The sequence below is a fragment of the Brachyhypopomus gauderio genome, chromosome 4, assembly GCF_052324685.1.
Source record: "Brachyhypopomus gauderio isolate BG-103 chromosome 4, BGAUD_0.2, whole genome shotgun sequence".
NCBI classification, from domain to species: Eukaryota; Metazoa; Chordata; class Actinopteri; order Gymnotiformes; family Hypopomidae; genus Brachyhypopomus; species Brachyhypopomus gauderio.
The window spans coordinates 28,332,868-28,351,770 of NC_135214.1; the positions used below are offsets into that span (position 1 = coordinate 28,332,868).

Sequence of the window (18,903 nt, forward strand, 5' to 3'; positions counted from 1 at the left end):
CCACATTTATTCACATACCTTCTCACCTGGTAACGCCCACTTGGCACCCTGTGGCACGTCTAAGCTTTTTGGAAGCACAACATGTGTGTGAATCAGTACCCAAGAATGATGGGACCCCCCATTCCCACAGCTGTTATAGTGTAAGGCTGTTCGAACTTGCACTTTAAAGTGACAGGTGGTGCAAAAATGTACTGAGGGCATCTATTTCAATGTTAGAGTATGTACTAAAACACCTGGCTCTGCAAAAGTTTACTTTAATAATAATAATAATAATAATAATAAGGTGCACTTATATAGCACCTTTCAAAGTACCCAAAGACGCTTTAACTTTAACATGAATGTGAATGGATATAGTGTATTTCATGTTAAAACACTGACATATATGGTGTCACTGGCTATATGAAAATGCATATCATAAATGCTATAGTAATAAAGCAGAGAATTGTATCTAACTAACAAATATTACTACTGTTTACTAATGACTACTTACTACTACTGGATATGTGCTACCTTTTATGAGAACATAGGATAATGATCGGCGATCAAGCCTTAAAGTAGTTAATTACCTTAAAATAAACCTTTATTATTATAAACAATCCTGTTGTAGTTCTAGTAGAATGTTATTTGGGCAATAAAGAGTTCGATAGCTTTAAAATGTTGACTATATTTTAGATATGTCCATAGAATTAGACACTAAAAGATGGGAAAATCAAACATTTCACAGTAGAAAGTCTCCATTCTGATATTGTATTCTGACAGTTGTATATTGTAAGAGTATTTTCAAACATCAGTTCTGAGATGTGGATCTGTATGATTGCATGCTAAAACTACATTTTAACAAAAAAAATGTCATAATATGATTATTCATTGTTTAATACAAGGGTTGTGCTTTTGAAAGATTTTACACCAGTTTCTACAAAACGAAAGCAAATACGAATAGAGGTTTGACAGGAGCATCAATGCAGAGATAGTAAAAACAAGAACTGCTGCTAAATCTGCCTCTTGTGTGCTTCCTTTTGTGAATGAGCTTGTCGTGACAGTGAATCTGTGTCAGTTTTGGTTTTGGTCTGTTGGCATTCGGTGGGAAAAACAAATACAAAAGACACCAGCTAAAACAACAATAAGGTGTGCACCAGAGTATTATTGTATAGAGGATATACTTTTATAAAGACATAATTAAGGGTTCAGAAGACGTGTTACAGCAAGACAGTCTTTATTTACTACATATTTACACACTGGATCAGCAGCTCGTTATGTTTCGTCACATCATAAATAATGGTAAAATAACACAGACGTGTTCCAAGCGTCAGTTTCAGTAACTGAGGATCAGTAGCTGGGCATGTCCAACTGGTGTTCTGGGCATGTCAAACTGGGAGGACACCCCAGGGAAGACCCAGTACATGCTGGAGAGATTATATCTCTCAGCTGTCCAGTGAACACCTTGGTATCCCCCCAGAGGGGCCTCTTTGCTTAGGCTACTGCCCCCGTGACCCGGACCCTGATAAGTGGATGCGGATGGATGGATGGATGGATGGATGGATGGATAACATAGATTTGAAAATTTAAAGTGAGAGTCTGTAACTGGGGGCTGAGGCAGGCAAATGTTTAGGAAAATCTGAAATCTCAAATCTGTGTCTGCCCTCTAGTGGCCAGGTTGAAGAGACGCACCAGTGTTTCTCTGGTTGAGGCACTGCTCAGTTTGGTGTTCACTTCTGCAGGATGGTTAAACCTGCTGTCTTCTGAACAGTTTGAATAGAGGACACACCTCTCTGCAAAAGAGAGTAATGCCAAAACCTGAGCAAACATGACAAAGAAATATGGACACACCCAGAAATCATCGATAAACCAGTCATGTCAGTACCTGATATCTTGTGTGCAATATGAAGGGTTTAAACTAACTGAATTATTATTTTTACAGGGTGTCACTGACCTGAGTCACAGCAGATGCCTGGAGCAGCACAACGCCCCCCCTCGGATCCACAGGGTCTCCCTCCACTCTCGCAGGGGCTGGGCAGGTAGTTCTCCTCCATGCAGCCGGCTGCCTCTGGTGAGCCCACGTAGCAGCCCAGATCTGCTGCACAGCAAATACTGGGGCCAAAGCAGCGGCCCCTCTCCCCAGGACCACAGGACATGCACTTCAGAAGGGAGATTATGTTGCACCAAACCATCATACATGCATCAAATTAATATCGCATTCTCACATAATGAAAGTCAATGAAGAGTTAAGTGTGCCTGTCATATGTTACGTGACGTTAGAATGGAGGCATTCTTACATCCGTTTGTCCAAATAACAGAAGGGAAGTTCGTCACGGCTGCATGATGATGTAATATTGCTTAGGCATTACTAATATTTGTTTTATGAGTGTTTTATACACTCATTGGCCACTTTATTAGGTACACCTGTCCAACTACTCATTAACGCAAATGTCGAATCAGGCAATCACATGGCAGCAATGCACAATACGTCATGCACAATACGTCAAACCTTGAGGTGGATGGGATACAGCAGCAGAAGACCACATCAGCTGCCACTCCTGTCAGTTAAGAACAGGAAACTGAGGCTACAATTCACACAAGTTCACCAAAATTGGACAATAGAAGATTGGAAAAATGTTGCCTGGTCTGATGAGTCTCGATTTCTGCCGCAATATTCGGATGGTAGGGTTTGGCTTCAACAACATGAAAGCATGGATCCATCCTGCCTTGTATCAACAGTTCAGGCTGGTGGTGCAATGGTGTGGGGGATATTTTCCTGGCATACTTTGAGCCCATTAGTACCAATTGAGCATCGTATCAATGCCACAGCCTTCCTGAGCATTGTTGCTGACCATTTCCATCCCTTTATGACCACAGTGTTCTCATCTTCTGATGGCTACTTCCAGCAGGATAACATGCCATATCATAAAGCACGAATCCTCTCAGACTGGTTTCTTAAACCCAACAATGAGTTCACTGTACTCGAATGGCCTCCACAGTCACCAGATCTCAATCCAATAGAGCACCTTTGGGATGTGGTGGAACGGGAGATTCACATCATGGATGTGCAGCCGACAAATCTGCAGCAACTGCGTGATGCTATCGTGTCAATATGGACCAGACTCTCTGAGGAATGTTTCTAGTACCTTGTTGAATCTATGCCACGAAGGATTAAGGCAGTTCTGAAGGAAAAAGGGGGTCCAACCCAGTACTATCAAGGTGTACCTAATAAAATGGCCGGTGAGTGTACATTTTCTAAAAGTTTTTTAGTAATTTCAACATTTTCAAAAATACAAAACTTCCAACTTCCATTAAGTAGCACGAGGGCTTAAAACTAGATTACAACATTCTATCCAGTTTCAGATGTGATACAAATTCCTACCAAGCTTCAAAAGCATCTACCTTATACAGTGTCCTAAACATCACTTATAGAATTTACCTTCATTTACAACTAAATTACTCTTTTGTTACACCCATTAAACCGAGTGCTTCACGATTTTATATGATATATGCTAAACATGTTTATGTAGCAAAAGCAAACAATGCCTTTCTTATTTTATCAATCAGCTGTAATGATCGAACGCTGCATTAAAGCAGCACAGCAAATAGTACCTTTAAATACCTTTTTAAACAAATCTTTTTATGCAATGTTGAATATCGCCACTTGTCGGTAACATTTACAAGTGTAAACTTTAGCAAGGGTATAAATGTAAACTACAGGCTATTAGATAGAGAAAGTGTAACTAATGTAACTATTGGGATACTTGCCTGCCTTATTCCGATACCTGGAGACGAGCGCTTCCCTCCACGCGGGCAGTTCTGAATATAACAGGCGGAAGAGAGCGAGGACAGCGCTAGGAGACAGATCATGCCCGCTGGAAGCCAAGAGTCGGACATCACGGTGTTTCAGTCGTGAGGTGTGACCCCCTGTTCCCGTTTCAAAGGAAGCAGTGTTCAAAATGCTTTTTATACTCACCATTCTGTTCTTCAGACTTGTGTTAAGGCGACGTCAGGACATTTAATGTCGCTACTCCCTCCCACCTCTAAGGTATCTGCTAAAGTAATACTCGAATAATGCCGGCTGATTAAGCTAAATGCTCTGTTTTTGCTCTGTGTTACTGCTGTTACAGTAGCTACAACTTTTTAAGTAATCAAGGAGAAGCCAAAATAATAATAAATTACATTACATTGTGTGTTTTTCAATAGATTAATATGAGAGGAAACTACAACTTGGCTAACTAATCATCACACAGCCAGCATACACCAGGATAATTCAACTACTAACCACACAGCCAGCATACACCAGGATAACTCAACTACTAACCACACAGCCAGAATACACCAGGATAACTCAACTACTAACCACACAGCCAGAATACACCAGGATAACTCAACTACTAACCACACAGCCAGCATACACCAGGATAATTCAACTACTAACCACACAGCCAGAATACACCAGGATAACTCAACTATTAACCACACAGCCAGAATACACCAGGATAACTCAACTACTAACCACACAGCCAGCATACACCAGGATAACTCAACTACTAACCACACAGCCAGCATACACCAGGATAACTCAACTACTAACCACACAGCCAGCATACACCAGGATAACTCAACTACTAACCACACAGCCAGAATACACCAGGATAACTCAACTACTAACCACACAGCCAGAATACACCAGGATAACTCAACTACTAACCACACAGCCAGCATACACCAGGATAATTCAACTACTAACCACACAGCCAGAATACACCAGGATAACTCAACTACTAACCACACAGCCAGAATACACCAGGATAACTCAACTACTAACCACACAGCCAGCATACACCAGGATAACTCAACTACTAACCACACAGCCAGCATACACCAGGATAACTCAACTACTAACCACACAGCCAGCATACACCAGGATAACTCAACTACTAACCACACAGCCAGAATACACCAGGATAACTCAACTACTAACCACACAGCCAGCATACACCAGGATAACTCAACTACTAACCACACAGCCAGCATACACCAGGATAACTCAACTACTAACCACACAGCCAGCATACACCAGGATAACTCAACTACTAACCACACAGCCAGCATACACAAGGATAACTCAACTACTAACCACACAGCCAGCATACACCAGGATAACTCAACTACTAACCAAATACTAACTAAGCTAAGCTTTACTCACCATGACACCTTAGGACATAAATACATTTACATTGTCACAAGGAAACAAATAGATGAAAAATTACAGAAGCAAATGATGGTAGTGGAACAGAAAGGCAAGCAGATATGAAGGGGTTAATGTTGAGGACTGTAAAAGATGTGAAGGGAGAGAGGTCAGACTATCAGAATCACATACATCTTATTCATCTGCACAACATGCAGCTAGGAAGAAAACAACAGAAATGCCTGTTTTGCATTCAAAACGGTGTGAGCACTAATTTGGGATAACATTTTCAAATAATTCAGCGACATGCAGGGTGACACAAAAGCAAAAGATGAGTATAAAGCCTAATGCTAAAGCATTTCATAATATTCCTTTTTAGTTCTTTCTTGCAATATTTTATTTATGTGTTTGCATACTAAGCTGAATTGGTTTTAAGTACAGTATATGTGACACCAGGCTGTTTTGACACAGATCAACTATGACAACTTTGATACTATGATCAGTTGACAATAATGTATAAATGATGCCTAATTCAACTAAATGGCATACATATAGGTGCTTGATAAGTAAAATATGATTTGAGATACAGAGTGATGACTGTGCCTCATAATTTAATAAGCATAATCCACATAAACGACAGGATACATTTAAACAAGTTTAGATAGCTTCATGATTACTGAGAACAAGTCTGAGAACTGCTCAGTAAATCATATGTAGCTACTGTTTGCTAGTGGCCATTTCTAACTATTTTGATTTAAATCGTTTAAGATTGATGAAAAGTCCTTTCTGCCAGCACATACTGAGATCGGACAATGTTACCTGCTACATTCTGCTGCACTGAAACAAGTTACTCCAATTATGGCTGTTGGGGTGTAAGCTTCATTTGGGGAGGGGTTCTAGTTGCTGTTAGGTCTGTTAAGATTATATAGCACTTTTTTCTGTAAAACACAGTTAAAACTATATGGAGATCCAGAATTTGTTCTGCCTCTAAATCCCATCACAAATTATAAAACATAAAGTGTGATATTTAAAGATTTGTCAGTCATACCAGAACAGTTTTATTTTGAACATAATGATTTAATTGAAGGGAGCAAAATGAATTTACTTAACAGTATTGAGCTACTTATTAATAGTAGTATTCATCTAAGTAGAATTCTCTGTGTAGTATTCTATAGTGTTCTCTCCACTACTTCCAGTGGAGACACTATCATGGCTCTCAGTAAATGACAGAACTGCCACAATCCCCATGGACTCAACAGATAATTAAAAGGAAACTAAATATACATTTATATGGAAGAAACAGGATGATTTTTGGAAGTCAGAACCCCCCCCCCCCCCCCCTTTTTTTTTTTGTAACCCATGCAGTCAGCAGGATTGATTAAACTGGTCTGGCCAATCCATGCATAATAGCAACTGCCCAAAAGCACTTAGTCAATTGTTCAGTGTACACAGCTTAATACTGACAATTTCACCTGTGTCTCAATAGAGGTCAGTGTACAGTTTAATGCTGACGAGTTCACCTGTGTCTCCATAGAGGTCAGCATACATTGCTTAATAGTAATGATTTCACCTGTGTCACCAGAGGTAAGAATACACAGCTTAACACTGACGATTTCAGAAGGCAGTGTAGTTTACCTCATGAAGGCAACACAGTAATGTGTTTCCTTCAGCATATCCTTGCTGCCTTTGTGGCCACTAAAACAGAGGGAGGAAAGTGTCTGTAATTGTGTCCTGCTGTCATGGACATTATGGTCCACAGTTCCCACTCATACAAAGGGTCTTCATCCTTGGGTTCTTCGACACCGTCACCGTGCCTGTCCTTGAGTCTCTGCACACCCATCAATGCTACGCTGCCCTCACTGCCTCCACAACTAGGCCTCCCACCCCGAAAGATTCTTCACCATGAGGACTCCTATCAAGGGCATATTTGAACACTGCCTCTTAAAGAAAATGAAGCTAAATGAAGGAACCATCATTACGTATTTGTAAATGTGTTTTGCAGGTTCTGAGCAACTTTCACAAAACTCCAAACCCATTTTCCTAGAAAATCTTTATTACAGAGCCCAACAAAACAAAAGCATACGTTTTTAGTTACAGCTTCATGTTGCCTCATCATAAGAATATTATTCCTGATCAGGAGGCAGTGCAGTTTAATGGTGCACTCGGGTGACTGTGTTTGGAGGAGCACATTCGTTACACGTAGGGCATGTGATTGGCAGTCGTGGTGATTGGGGAGGGAGTTTGAGGTTCAGGCATGGTCCACACAGCAGGTGACCGCAGGGCAAAGAGTACACCGGTGAGCTCATGGAATACACAGTCAAGGTACATAAGCATGATCCACAGCTGCTAAGTCCTGGGGAAAAAAAACACAAAGCCACCGCCAGATTTAGTATACAAGACTGCAGATTTCTACACACAGTTTGATTTGATTAATGCTTAAGATTGCTTTCCTCAACAAATAAACAATATTCATCCAGTGTTGTGCAAAAATGCTATTAATTCTCTGTGCCACTACTGCACGTAATGATGACACCTCCCACACGAATGTCTTATTACAATATATTATTCCTGTCTTTGAGTACTACCAGCTGTGGTGTCTGACTCCGGTGTGCTTTGTGAAGTATATGCGGGTAAACCATTCAGGGCGGAGCTGAGGGCCTGGTCTAAACTGTCCGACAGGCGCTGCTCGTGGGAGGCTTGGCTGGTGTCTGCGTCTGACATGGAAAAAGGAAGAAAATCAGACCTGGAGAATATGGAAGACAGCAGAAGATATTGTGACTTAGACGAGGCATTATGAGTCTGTGTGTAATACCAACCCATTGGGAGGGTGAGGCTTGCATCTGTTCTGGGCATTTTGGTGGGAAAAGGTGAATAAGTAGCTGAGTGTGCATTAGTTGAAGAAAGGTTTGATTGATGTTTCCTTTTGGTGGAGTGTTCAGTATTATTCCTTCTAATATTGTTAGTTTCAGATACAGACCCCACTGTGAACCTTTTTCCTGCAACAAGTCTGTGCTGAACATTAGGATCACTTATTCTCTGAAGGTTATCTTTAGTGATAGCCTGTTTTTGTTGCTCCTGAAAGTTGTTACAACCTGTAGACTGAACCTGCCAGTTCACCATCTCACTAGGTCCAGCCTGTGAGCTCTGGACACTAACAGAGTTTATTGAGCATGTAGGTCTTTCAGGTTTTGATGCCAAGACCAGTCTGGAAGGTTGAGGTTTGTTCAGTAGGCCATTTCTGCTCCTGAATCCTGTGCACCCAGTTTTCAGCCTCATACTGTCAATACGGCATTTAAGGTGCGGGTTAGGGAGAGGTTTTGAGTCTTTTGTAAAAGGAACACCAGTGAAGGGATCATTTGGCAAACGTCCCCAGGTGGCCTCCTGTTTCTGGTACTCCTCTAAGGAGCTGCTGTCCACAACCATACCACTAGGCAAGATCATGGGTAGATCCATGAGCTCCAGGGTCAAAGGGTCTAGGAACTCCTCTGGGATAGTCATTTCAGAGGGCCCAGGCTCTGGCATAGGTGATGTGTCCGACACAGAGACAGGCAGAAGCAATGGAAAAGCAGAGGGCTCTTGTTTCAAGCTGTCCAAATGTGCCTTTTGAATCTTCTCCACTTCTGCAGGAGAACAGCAGCGAGCAGGGACTCCCCACACCACCAAAGACTTGATTCCCAGGGCAGACGCACCTCCTCCATAAGGTATGGAGATGCGGAGCTGGCCCACTGAACCTAGCGACTGTGGTCCCCGGCTCCAGAGTTCCTGCTGCTTCCCGCAGGCTGCAGGCTCGGGTGGGGGTGCAGAGAAGGGAGCTCGGAGGTGAAAATTTGGATGTCTAAAACACACAAGCACCTCCTCCTTTAATTCACAGCGTCCTACAAGCCTGAACTGTCCATTCTCCTCATGGTCAGAGGTTTTAGAGTGAAGATCAGGACAAGTAAGGACCTCAAGCCTCCTGGCGTTGCTACCCTTATCCATGCCGCAGGGCCACAGTTCAACATCCACACGGCACAGCTCAACCCTCACTTGGAAGTGCAGGGTCACGTGTAGCGGAGGCCGGAGGAAGTACTCCAGCCTAAAACCCCTCCGCCGAGCTGCCAGATCCCCAGACAAGAGGTTTGAAACATCACAGCCGTCCGCACATAACTGTAAGCAGAGAGAAAGAATCAAGAAGCAGTTCTGAAGACACAGTGATGCAGAGATGATAAAAACAAAACACTATAAGGTCAGCAATTACACACTACCCACACATCCACAGCAATCTCCTACTCTGAAACAAAAACAACATAAAAAGAAGGCAATCTGTATTTAATAGAAGTAAGAAGATAGTCTATCAAAAAAAAAAAACCTCAAATATGTAACTGTCACAACTCATAAGCTGTGACAGACCACACTTATCTGCAAAGTACTATAGACATTTACATTCACAGAATTGAGCTGACACTTATCCACAGTAGCTTACAAAGGGGCTTTGTCATCTGCTCCGATAATGAATCCTAGCCCATACAAATAAGAGTCTAATATACCACTAAATTAGACAGTGATGTATACAGCTGCACAATAAAATTAATCACAAGCCATCAAACTGTTACAATGATAACGAGCAGTAAAATTTACAACAGGACATGAACTTGTCTGTCTGTATCAGACTGTAAATGTAAGCAGCCCAACAACTGTAGTCTTGTGTAAGTGTAGCTAGTGTAGAGTGGTTGTCTACCTTATTGGAGTGAACAGTGGTCTTAAAGGGCGGCAGGCAGAGGTTGACAACCATCATCACCCCATACAAGAGCTGAAAATATTAATATATGTGTGTTAGGTGTCAAATGTGTCGCATCTACACTAATTGTATCCCACATTTTGAGTACTTTTACAGTACAACTACAAGGCTAGCTAAGCCCTAAAAGAACTTTCACCTTACAACTGTTGATCTTGACATTACCGAAAATGAGTTTAATTAAAACATTAGGCGTATGATATACATAACAGTATGTCGACATATTCGTACATCTAAATATGCAAACATTCATATCGCTAGCCTGTTAATACACTTTGATAATACACTCTAGTTTAAAATGTGAAGTCTTTAGCAGAGACCGTTTAGTTTATTTCTAAGTGCGACCACTTACCGAGACGGTGTGATTATTTCAGCTGGTACACTAACTGTCCCAGTCGGATATGTGTCTAGTTAGATACAACTATCTAGCTGGCTAACTAATTACAATATATTACACAACAACCTGGAGATCAAGGTGAGCATATACTGGCAAAGATTTAAACGTAATCTGAATATGCTGTTTAGTGAAATGTACGATCTATTTAAATTTTGCTTACATGAACACGAACAGTTAAATGAAAGAACTACAACATCAAACCTTTGGGAAGAGCTCCTAGGAGCGTCCCACTTCTTCTAGTGGAAACAGGAACACTTCCGTGTTAATACTGCCACCCAGTGGCGGGGAGACCGTCTCTCAGGCCACCATACACGTGGTACATTATTCTTCACGCTCGTGGAACACAAACATAGTCTATTACTGGTTTACTCGTGTCTTTATTTCTGATTTTCGCTTAGGTATGCTTTCATCAAGCCATTACACTAACATAAATACAAACATAAAAATGAGTATAAAAACAGTTAGCATTTGCGGTCTAAAACAACAACATAATTACATTTATAACAACAACATCAAAAGGAACATGGTTTTGGATATGGTTGTTGCATTGTGTCAAAGAAGAGATAAAATGGTCGGTCTGTAGAATAGTCTGCCTCATCAAGTCACAATAATTAGAGCAATGCAATAATAATAATTATCGTATTTTCAAAATATTCACATGAAGTATCTTGGTATATTAACATGTTTACATAAATAGCAATGATCAACAGGCAAATCCATACCCAGTCTTTCAACAACACAGAACATCACATTGGCACATAGCAGCAAGTCTGTGGCTCTCTTAGAGAGCTTAACGTCCTACACCCGGACCGGCTCTGTCTCGCCATGCTCTACTTACTGCCTCTCACCACATACTAACCGCTCCTCATCCATTTCAAATGTATTTTAATCACAAGTTGATGGGTTTCTTTAAAGTACCAACTTATATAATAAATCAAAGCAAATTTTCGGAGTTCTTCCGTACCTCCCAATTTCTCAAAAAGAAAAAGAAAACGTTTTTGTTTTTCTTTCAAGTACTGTCTGCGAGTGGGATCCCTCCTAAGGCTCTTTAATGACCCCTTGTGATCATTTTTAGACACTGCAGCCAGTGTGCAGTGATGGAGAACCAGGTTCCCCAGTATCCCTGAAACATCATTGAAGCAAACACGTGCCTTTCTCATAACTACAACACTGATTCCAGACACCTTAAACAACACTCTCCATCTTTAAAAATCAATTCATACTCAAATAGCTTCCAAACTCTCATTTCTTCTTCTTGGTTCATTGATCCCTTGAGATAGAGGATGTCAGTGTACATGTGTGGGTGCAAGTGTTTGTGACAGCATGAGACATCGTCTCTGGAGCGGGTCCTTCATCTTTCCAGCACATTGATTTATAACTGCATGTTCTGTTGTTCCCTCAAAGTAGCAAGTCCTCAAATCGGGGCCCCTAAGCTAATATTTGGGACTTGTAAGTGATTTTAACAAATCATTTTTAGCAATGTATGTAGAGGGAAAAAAGTAGATTGTCTCTGTATCAAGTCAGCACGCAGCGGTGGCACTAAATCTCCGTGGACTCGATCCTCTCGAGGCGCGAGGGTCCGGGCCAGGGCGGAGCCAACTGGTTAAGGTTGGGCGACTTGGGGTCGTCGTCCTCTGCGGCCGGCGTGAGCGTGACGGTGACGGGGGCGCAGGGGTCGGGCGGGCTCCCGGGGGTGGGGGGCGGCGAGGAGCCGGGCCCGGTGACGAGCTTGGCCCCCAGCTGCCCCACGCGCTCCTCCAGAGCCTGGTTCCTCTGCAGCGTCTCCACGTAGCTGAGCTGCAGGCGAGCCTGGTACTTGAGCACGCGCTCCTTCTCGTCCTGCCAGGTGTGGCGCTCCTGGGCGAAGGTGAGGGCCTGCAGCTCGCGTTGCTGCCTCTCCAGCCTCAGCTCGCCCTGCAGACGCTCCAGCTGCTGACGCAGCTCGCCCGCCTCCTGCCGCCTCGCCTTGGCCTCGTCGCTCTGCAGGCTCAGCAGGGGGTCGGCGGCCACGGCGGCCGTCAGCCCCTCCGGGGTGCGCGGCGAATGCAGGCCGCCCCACGGCAGGCTGCCGCCCCCCGAGCTGCCTGTCGCCCGCTCGCCGCCGTAGCTCAGCTCGCCCAGGGCTCGTTTCAGCCCCAGGACCTCCGCCTCGAACACGACCAGCTTGTCCCAGAGGGCGGACACCTTCCAGGCAGAGGGAGGAGGCGTCAGATTAAAGCAGATGACTATCGCAAACCCTCATCCATTTGATCAAGTGAGATCAAGGGAGATAAAGTGAGATCAAGTGAGATTTAAGATGTTCCACACTGTACGCCTAGCCGTGTGTGTTTGGAAGCGCGCACGCACCTCTGCCAGCGTCTTCTTCAGCTCCCCCTCGCACCTCTCCAGCTCCCGGCTCTTGCTGCTGTAGGAGTCCTTCAGGCCGAGCATGGTCTCCTCCCTCTCCCTCAGCTGGGCGTTGAGCTCCTTCAGCTGGCTCCTCAGCGCAACCATCTCGCCGGCCCGCTGGGTCACCTCGTTCTGGCTGTCCCTCAGCTGCTGCTTCAGCAGGGAGATCTCTCCCGCCTTCTGACACACCTGACGGCCATGAGACAAGCTCACACTAACCACAATGTGAGGTGGACGCAGCACACAGACGCAGGGCTTGAGTGGCACAGCCCTGGAATAGCCCAGGAATGTTCCTCAACATATACTAAACGGGTCCATTGTTAGAGTCTAATTATCAATATGCATGATTCTTTCTGGATTGTCTTTGATGAAACAGATAAGATTACATGAAGCAAATTTATTTTGGAGAGATAATTTGTGAAAAATAATAGTCCAACCACAATGTGTCATATCTATATACTCTATAAAAATAATCAAAAACCTTTTAATACTATTTTAATATTTAAATTATATTTGAAATTGTTTTTGTGACATTCCTTTTTCTAGCCATTTTAACTCAAAAGAGGTAGCTTGATAATAGTTCATTACATTCCTTAAAACTAGCTAGTCAGTTTTTTCAAAGTTGCTGGTGTGTTAGCATTTCAAATAAAGTAGCCATTTGAAAAGAAATCCTTGTTCTAGAAATGCTAAAACACTCTTCAAGCAGCACTCTGGTCACTAGGTGATGGATTGTTTCTCATTCTCATGTTTTTTTTCCTCTGTGATATTTGAGAACAGACGGACCATGGGCCTCTCCGCTCTCCTAGCAGTTAGACTGCTGATCAACATGCCAAAGCAAATGAACTAATTAAAATGCCTGCTGTGCCCTGATTGGTGCCCTTTAGTCTGAGAGCACATCATCATCATCATCATCATCATCATCACCATCTACTGTTACAATTTCACTTTATTTAAAAAGTAAAGAGGAGCAATGTTTTTTGCAAAACGTAGTGATATATAAACTCTGTGAAATGTAGTCTTCAAACTAGAAATACTCAAGTAAAGTGTAAATATTTCAAGATGATATGCAGGAGTATAGTAAGGGAGTACGTGTAATTAATTACTGTACCACCACTGACCATTTTGTACATTTTTGTACGTGTGCGAAACGTACGTGCCATATATGTCACGCCACACCAACGATGCATCAAAACCTCCAGCCGGTCCTCTCAGCCCTCACCTCCCACTTGGTCTCCTCCAGGCGGGGCAGGAGGTCGGCCTGCTCCTTGCGGTAGTCCAGGCACTTGCGTTCCAGCTCGTCGCGCTGGGCGAGCAGCACGCCGATCTCCTCCTGCAGCCGGTTCTTCTCCTGCTGCAGCCGGGCCACCTGGGCCTGCAGGGCCTGCTGGGAGCGCTGGGCCCGGCGGGTCACGTGCTGCAGACGGCCGGCGTAGTTCTGGCGCAGCTCCTCCATCTCGCGCTCCCACACGCGCTCCTTCTCCTCGAAGACCTGCGCGATGGCCGCCTCGCTCTGGTCCAGGTTCCTCCGCATGTGGAGGACCTCGGGGGAGGGGAGGGAGAGAGGCGTGAGGCGGAACCGCGGCACCGGCGGGATTTGACAGCAGCCGTGGGATTAGGGCGGCGGTGGAATTAGGGATTAGGGCCGCGGCGGAATTAGGGATTAGGGCCGCGGCGGAATTAGGGATTAGGGCGGCGGTGGAATTAGGGATTAGGGCCGCGGCGGAATTAGGGATTAGGGCGGCGGTGGAATTAGGGATTAGGGCCGCGGCGGAATTAGGGATTAGGGCGGCGGTGGAATTAGGGATTAGGGCCGCGGCGGAATTAGGGACGACTTGCGCAGGATCCTTTTCCTTCTACTTTGAGTGAACTCATGCTACAGAAAATCCCCTCTACACTCAGACAAATACAGTTCTCTACTTACATGAGATTATCAAACTTTTTTTGTTATTTCTTCACTGCATGTTCTGCAAAGACTGTGCACTATGATCCTGCACTATAAATACAGTATAGCTAGTACTGAAATGTAGGTGATCACTGCCTTATCATAAACAGGCATGATGCATATCGAACCTCACAGGTAAGTCGTTTGGACAAATAGGCTGATGAAAGGAAAACCCAATTTATTTTGAATTAAGCCTTATTCACAAAGTACTTGTTTCTGAAGGTGCTTTCATGAGGAATATTATGTACTCTGTATGTTGATGTATTTTCAAGACAGCTACATCAAAGTGCTAAAAAATGTATGTCAAGAGTTGTAACAAAATGTTTGGGTATGAGTAAGACAAAATAATCTATTGATCTATTGAAATTGTCCCTTGTAAAGGCTCAGGAATAAGATCTCTATCTACATGAGAATCTATTGCCACTTATGTAACCATAAAGAGCAGCGGTGGTCCCCTGTGATACCTCAGGTCACTCATGTAACACTCACCTCCTGCTCTTTCTCCCACAGTCGATCCTCCAAGTCCTGGATGATGTCATCTGAGGAGGGGGAGGGGCGAACAGCAGCTACTGTGTCTCCCAGGTGGCAGAGCCTCTGATAGGACGAGGAGCTTTTCCCAGAGGACGAACGGCCGCTGTCAGACGCGCTCAGACCGTTCTGGTAGTTGGGTCTCTCCAGTTTGTCCAGCGGGGCGGCCGCCATGCCCAGTCTGTTAATATGGCTGGTGGAGGCACTGAGAGGGCCCAGGGCGGGCGGGCGTCCGTAGGCCGAGCCCGGGCCCGCATAAGTGGGCAGGCTGGTGAGAGAGTTCCTGCCCGAGTCCGACATGCCCCCCTGGCCGCCACTCTCCCCCGCCCGCTCCCTCTCTGGACTGTCCTGCTCACTAAGCGGCTGGGGGTTGTCCGAGCCTCCGGCACCACCTGCGGGTCGGCCCCCTGCCCCGCTGCTGCACCCGGCGTGTCCCACCAGGTTCTGCATGGAGTGGAAACTCTTTGGCACGACGGGTTTGAAGGCGGAAGGCCGCACCAGTGCAGAGTTGTTCTGAAGAAGTGTTTTAAGAGGGGGTGTGATTAGAGAAATTAACTCACAGGACCACTTCAAATTGTTTGAATGAAAACTGAGATCATAAAGATGAGCTCCTATTCCTATTATAATTTGCACAAGGTCAGGTAATGCTTTTTATGGAAAGCTATAAAGTTATGTGGTTACTAAATAGCCCAGAGAGAAGAGGGAGACTTACTTTACGTCTAGCTTTGAAGAAGCAGAGAGACACTGTCTAGTTCAATGGAAATGAACATGCTTTTCCAATTAGAAATACAGAGCCGTAATTCTAGTATATAGTTATGCTTGTCATGATATGTACTTTATCTACTGTATTGTGTACTGTAAAGTCATTGAAGACTCTCTTTTGATAAATATTGACATGGCCCCCCTCTGCTCATGCCTACCTGTTCCAGTTTCCCTGACACAGCCAGGATCTTGGGCGGCGTGCGCCTGCCTGCCTTTGTGCCGCTCCCCTCTCTGGACTTTCCGGGAGCCGGGCCCTCTGCGTTCTTGTCGCCTGCGTATGTCGCCTGGTTCCCGCAGAAGTCAGTGCCCCCCGGCCTGGGCGCCCCCCTGCGGGCGGGCCCACCGACCTCCGGCCTTTCGCTGATGGACGGCGCCCTGTCGAGGTTGGAGGCGGTGGCCGTGGTGGACTCGGCGCCGGTCAGCCGGGGCCGGTCGGTGGCCGCGCTGCTGCTCCCCCCTCGGTCGTCGCTGGAGCCCGTGTCCTCGGAGGCCGAGGGGGGCGGCGGGAGGCGCTCGGCGCTGAAGCTGCGCTCGGACGGGCCGCGGCGGGACAGGGGCGGCCCGCGGGGGAGCGTGGTGCGCGTGCCCACGCTCTTCATGGCGAACTCCTGCTCGCCGGCCACCCCGCTGCCTACGCTGCCCATGGTGGGGAGCCCGAGGCTGGACTCTCACTCAGTGCCGCACACCCTGACATGGGCCACTGGAGTCGGGCTGAGACCACCAGATAGTGGGCGCGCACACTGGAGAGAGAGAGATCACACACACACGCATGGTCCCGTGAAAGGCTGGATCAGAGTTAATGTGCAACACTGCCCTCTCCACAGGTCGCACAGATGCTCCCGCATGTTCTAGTGGAATGAAAACACCTCTGGCGAGGACGTGAGGAACGAGCTGCCTTGTTTCACGGTGTGATGCGCAAGTCTTTCCAGCAGGGGGCTCTTACTCCAGCACATGCCTTCCTGGCATTACCTCATCACTTCTCTCAGATGAAAACTCGCATTCACACACAGAGACACAGACACACACCACACACACTCACACACACATACCCATAAACGCACATGCGAGTGCACTGGGCAAGTTTATTTGTATAATGTGAATCAACTGGTATTAAGTTAGATTCACAGATTTACACAGAAAACATCTACCCACATGACTAATAAAACAGACATACAAACACAGTACTGCTCTATTATACACAGTACTGCTCTATTACACACATGTACTGCTCTAATATTCACTTTCAAACCTAACTGAACCTCCACTTCCATGCTTACAGTAACAGGTCTCTGAGCTGAGCTTACAATGTATACATGAGAGGGTATCATTCACCCCACCTCCTGAAAGGCCTGAGTCTTTAAACCTTCTTCAGAGTTGCGACTATTCTGACTACGCAATGTAACTGAAGAGAGCACATGTCTGTTCAGCAGATTCTCCAACACGTTTTCTTCTTCATTTCTATCATAGTTATCGAACATCTGCACCCACAGCGTATCCACACCTTCTGAGACGCCACGTCCCCGCGAGCCCATCAGAACCAGTGTCCTCTTATAGCTCTCACGTTTAATTCGCCCTGCTATGGTTCTCCCTTTAGTATCTATGCGGCGCACACACCATGCACACCATTTTCTACACAAGCAGGTGCTTCACTCCAGACTCAGACCTCCACTGACGATCTAGTGGGGTCGCAACATTACTTTTGTGTTTTAAACAAACAGAGACACGGACGCGGGTGCGCGATAGTTCGCGTGTTCGCACAGCGCTACGTGAACATCACGAGAGACACGGAACGAGAAACTGCTCCTTTTCCCCTCTCCGCTCTTGTCAGCGCATTACATAATGCCTTGTCGGGATCCACCGCGATTCTGGCGTCTTTAATGTAATTATCCCGCGCGAAGGGAAGCGTTGATCACCTCGCAGAGCGCGTGCACGCATCCCCCGTTGTCCTTACCCTGGTTTACTTCCACTCGGGTGAGTCGCGGTGATATCAAGGCTCCACAAACCCTTATACCTACACGTCTCTTCCTCTTATTCTTCACAACCACGATAGTCGAGAAACACCGAAATGCGGCACCAGTTGTTCGTCTAACCATGTGATTTCGCGCATTTTAAATACGGACTCGTGTAACACATCATACGTTATACACAAGCAAACCCAGTGCAGGGAATGTGCTAGTTGTATATCACGCGATGAATGCGCGTCCATCGTGGTACTCACTATTTGCAGCACCACGGTCAGCGACGCGCGCGACACCGGGACGCCACGGGCACGGCGGTGGCTCAGAGGCGTAGAGCGGTCAATAGCGGAGGGGGCAGATATTAAACTGCACCTCATCTGTTATCACCCTTACTTGGAATTAAAGGATGGAAGCAGTGGCGGATGCGAGTATCAGCTGGGCCACACACCCACCTCTGCCCCGCCCCTGTGCCGCACGCTAGTAACGCCCCTCAAACGCGCGGATGCAGTTCGCATGCGCGTAGTAGCTCGCCACGGTCTTCCAGCGGGCAGACGTCTTCAACCTTAATCCTTTAGCGTCACTACCACAAGAACAGCAAAACAATGGAAGTCAATGGGGACCTTATCGGTTATCAACACGATTTTTAAAATGGGAACTTTTAAGAGATACGACAAATAAGTTAATTGGTTTTGGTAGGGGACTGGCAAAATCCAACCTGTCTGGTGTCTTGAAAAAGAAAGATTAAAGCCAACTACTAATTATAGAAATGACCTGGAAACTGAAGGCTATCAGAACACAGGCCTCTCGGAGTTCATCAACACAGGCTACATGATGATATCCAGTACATTTGCTTCTTTTACGTGACCAGAACATCTAGAGTTTCAATCTTAGTCACACCAATGACCCTGTAACAGAAGTGGTGGACTTTGGGTTGATTTTGAAATGGCCTAAATGGATTGTATGAAATATTTGAAAACAGGATGA

At 45.5% G+C, this 18,903-nt stretch overlaps 3 protein-coding genes across 6 annotated transcripts; all 3 read right to left on the reverse strand.

Annotated features, from left to right (window-relative positions):
• Positions 1 to 1,196: 1,196 nt before the first annotated feature.
• Positions 1,197 to 4,074, reverse strand: avp (arginine vasopressin). 2 transcript variants are annotated; one of them, XM_077003549.1, is made up of 4 exons: positions 3,953 to 4,074; positions 3,745 to 3,851; positions 1,931 to 2,135; positions 1,197 to 1,769 (listed from the first exon to the last, which is right to left on the reverse strand). In XM_077003549.1, the coding sequence occupies exons 2-4, from the start codon at positions 3,844 to 3,846 to the stop codon at positions 1,624 to 1,626; spliced, it is 453 nt and encodes a 150-aa protein (XP_076859664.1). In that variant the 5' UTR covers positions 3,847 to 3,851; positions 3,953 to 4,074; the 3' UTR covers positions 1,197 to 1,623. The 2 variants fall into 2 exon arrangements, with proteins under 2 accessions (XP_076859664.1, XP_076859663.1); XM_077003548.1 differs by lacking the exon at positions 3,953 to 4,074 and having other exon boundaries at positions 3,745 to 3,942.
• Positions 4,075 to 7,202: 3,128 nt separating this feature from the next.
• Positions 7,203 to 10,675, reverse strand: ubox5 (U-box domain containing 5). 3 transcript variants are annotated; one of them, XM_077003552.1, is made up of 5 exons: positions 10,543 to 10,675; positions 9,888 to 9,959; positions 7,987 to 9,316; positions 7,756 to 7,884; positions 7,203 to 7,523 (listed from the first exon to the last, which is right to left on the reverse strand). In XM_077003552.1, exons 2-5 carry the CDS (start codon positions 9,942 to 9,944, stop codon positions 7,321 to 7,323), a joined length of 1,719 nt encoding a protein of 572 aa, XP_076859667.1. In that variant the 5' UTR covers positions 9,945 to 9,959; positions 10,543 to 10,675; the 3' UTR covers positions 7,203 to 7,320. The 3 variants fall into 3 exon arrangements, with proteins under 3 accessions (XP_076859667.1, XP_076859668.1, XP_076859666.1); XM_077003553.1 differs by having other exon boundaries at positions 10,502 to 10,572; XM_077003551.1 differs by lacking the exon at positions 10,543 to 10,675 and adding an exon at positions 10,297 to 10,536.
• Positions 10,676 to 10,694: 19 nt separating this feature from the next.
• Positions 10,695 to 18,401, reverse strand: lzts3b (leucine zipper, putative tumor suppressor family member 3b). Its single transcript, XM_077003550.1, has 6 exons — positions 18,180 to 18,401; positions 16,120 to 16,701; positions 15,161 to 15,712; positions 13,949 to 14,269; positions 12,688 to 12,918; positions 10,695 to 12,525 (listed from the first exon to the last, which is right to left on the reverse strand). Exons 2-6 carry the CDS (start codon positions 16,603 to 16,605, stop codon positions 11,881 to 11,883), a joined length of 2,235 nt encoding a protein of 744 aa, XP_076859665.1. The 5' UTR covers positions 16,606 to 16,701; positions 18,180 to 18,401; the 3' UTR covers positions 10,695 to 11,880.
• Between the last annotated feature and the right edge of the window lie 502 nt (positions 18,402 to 18,903).

What these genes read in the sequence shown, in the direction of transcription:
- avp (XM_077003548.1), bottom strand. Translation starts at nt 3,873, where the DNA reads ATGTCCGACTCTTGGCTTCCAGCGGGCATGATCTGTCTCCTAGCGCTG. An exon ending in CAGGTATCGGAATAAGGCAG is followed by an intron (nt 2,136 to 3,744) that starts GCAAGTATCCCA and finishes TCCCTTCTGAAG; the next exon opens with TGCATGTCCTGTGGTCCTGG. An exon ending in AGGCATCTGCTGTGACTCAG is followed by an intron (nt 1,770 to 1,930) that starts GTCAGTGACACC and finishes TCTCTTTTGCAG; the next exon opens with AGAGGTGTGTCCTCTATTCA.
- ubox5 (XM_077003552.1), bottom strand. Translation starts at nt 9,944, where the DNA reads ATGATGGTTGTCAACCTCTGCCTGCCGCCCTTTAAGACCACTGTTCAC. An exon ending in CCACTGTTCACTCCAATAAG is followed by an intron (nt 9,317 to 9,887) that starts GTAGACAACCAC and finishes CTCTGCTTACAG; the next exon opens with TTATGTGCGGACGGCTGTGA. An exon ending in GGAGTCAGACACCACAGCTG is followed by an intron (nt 7,524 to 7,755) that starts GTAGTACTCAAA and finishes TTTTTTCCCCAG; the next exon opens with GACTTAGCAGCTGTGGATCA.
- lzts3b (XM_077003550.1), bottom strand. Translation starts at nt 16,605, where the DNA reads ATGGGCAGCGTAGGCAGCGGGGTGGCCGGCGAGCAGGAGTTCGCCATG. An exon ending in TGTCAGGGAAACTGGAACAG is followed by an intron (nt 15,713 to 16,119) that starts GTAGGCATGAGC and finishes ACACTTCTTCAG; the next exon opens with AACAACTCTGCACTGGTGCG. An exon ending in TGGAGGAGACCAAGTGGGAG is followed by an intron (nt 12,919 to 13,948) that starts GTGAGGGCTGAG and finishes CATGGCCGTCAG; the next exon opens with GTGTGTCAGAAGGCGGGAGA.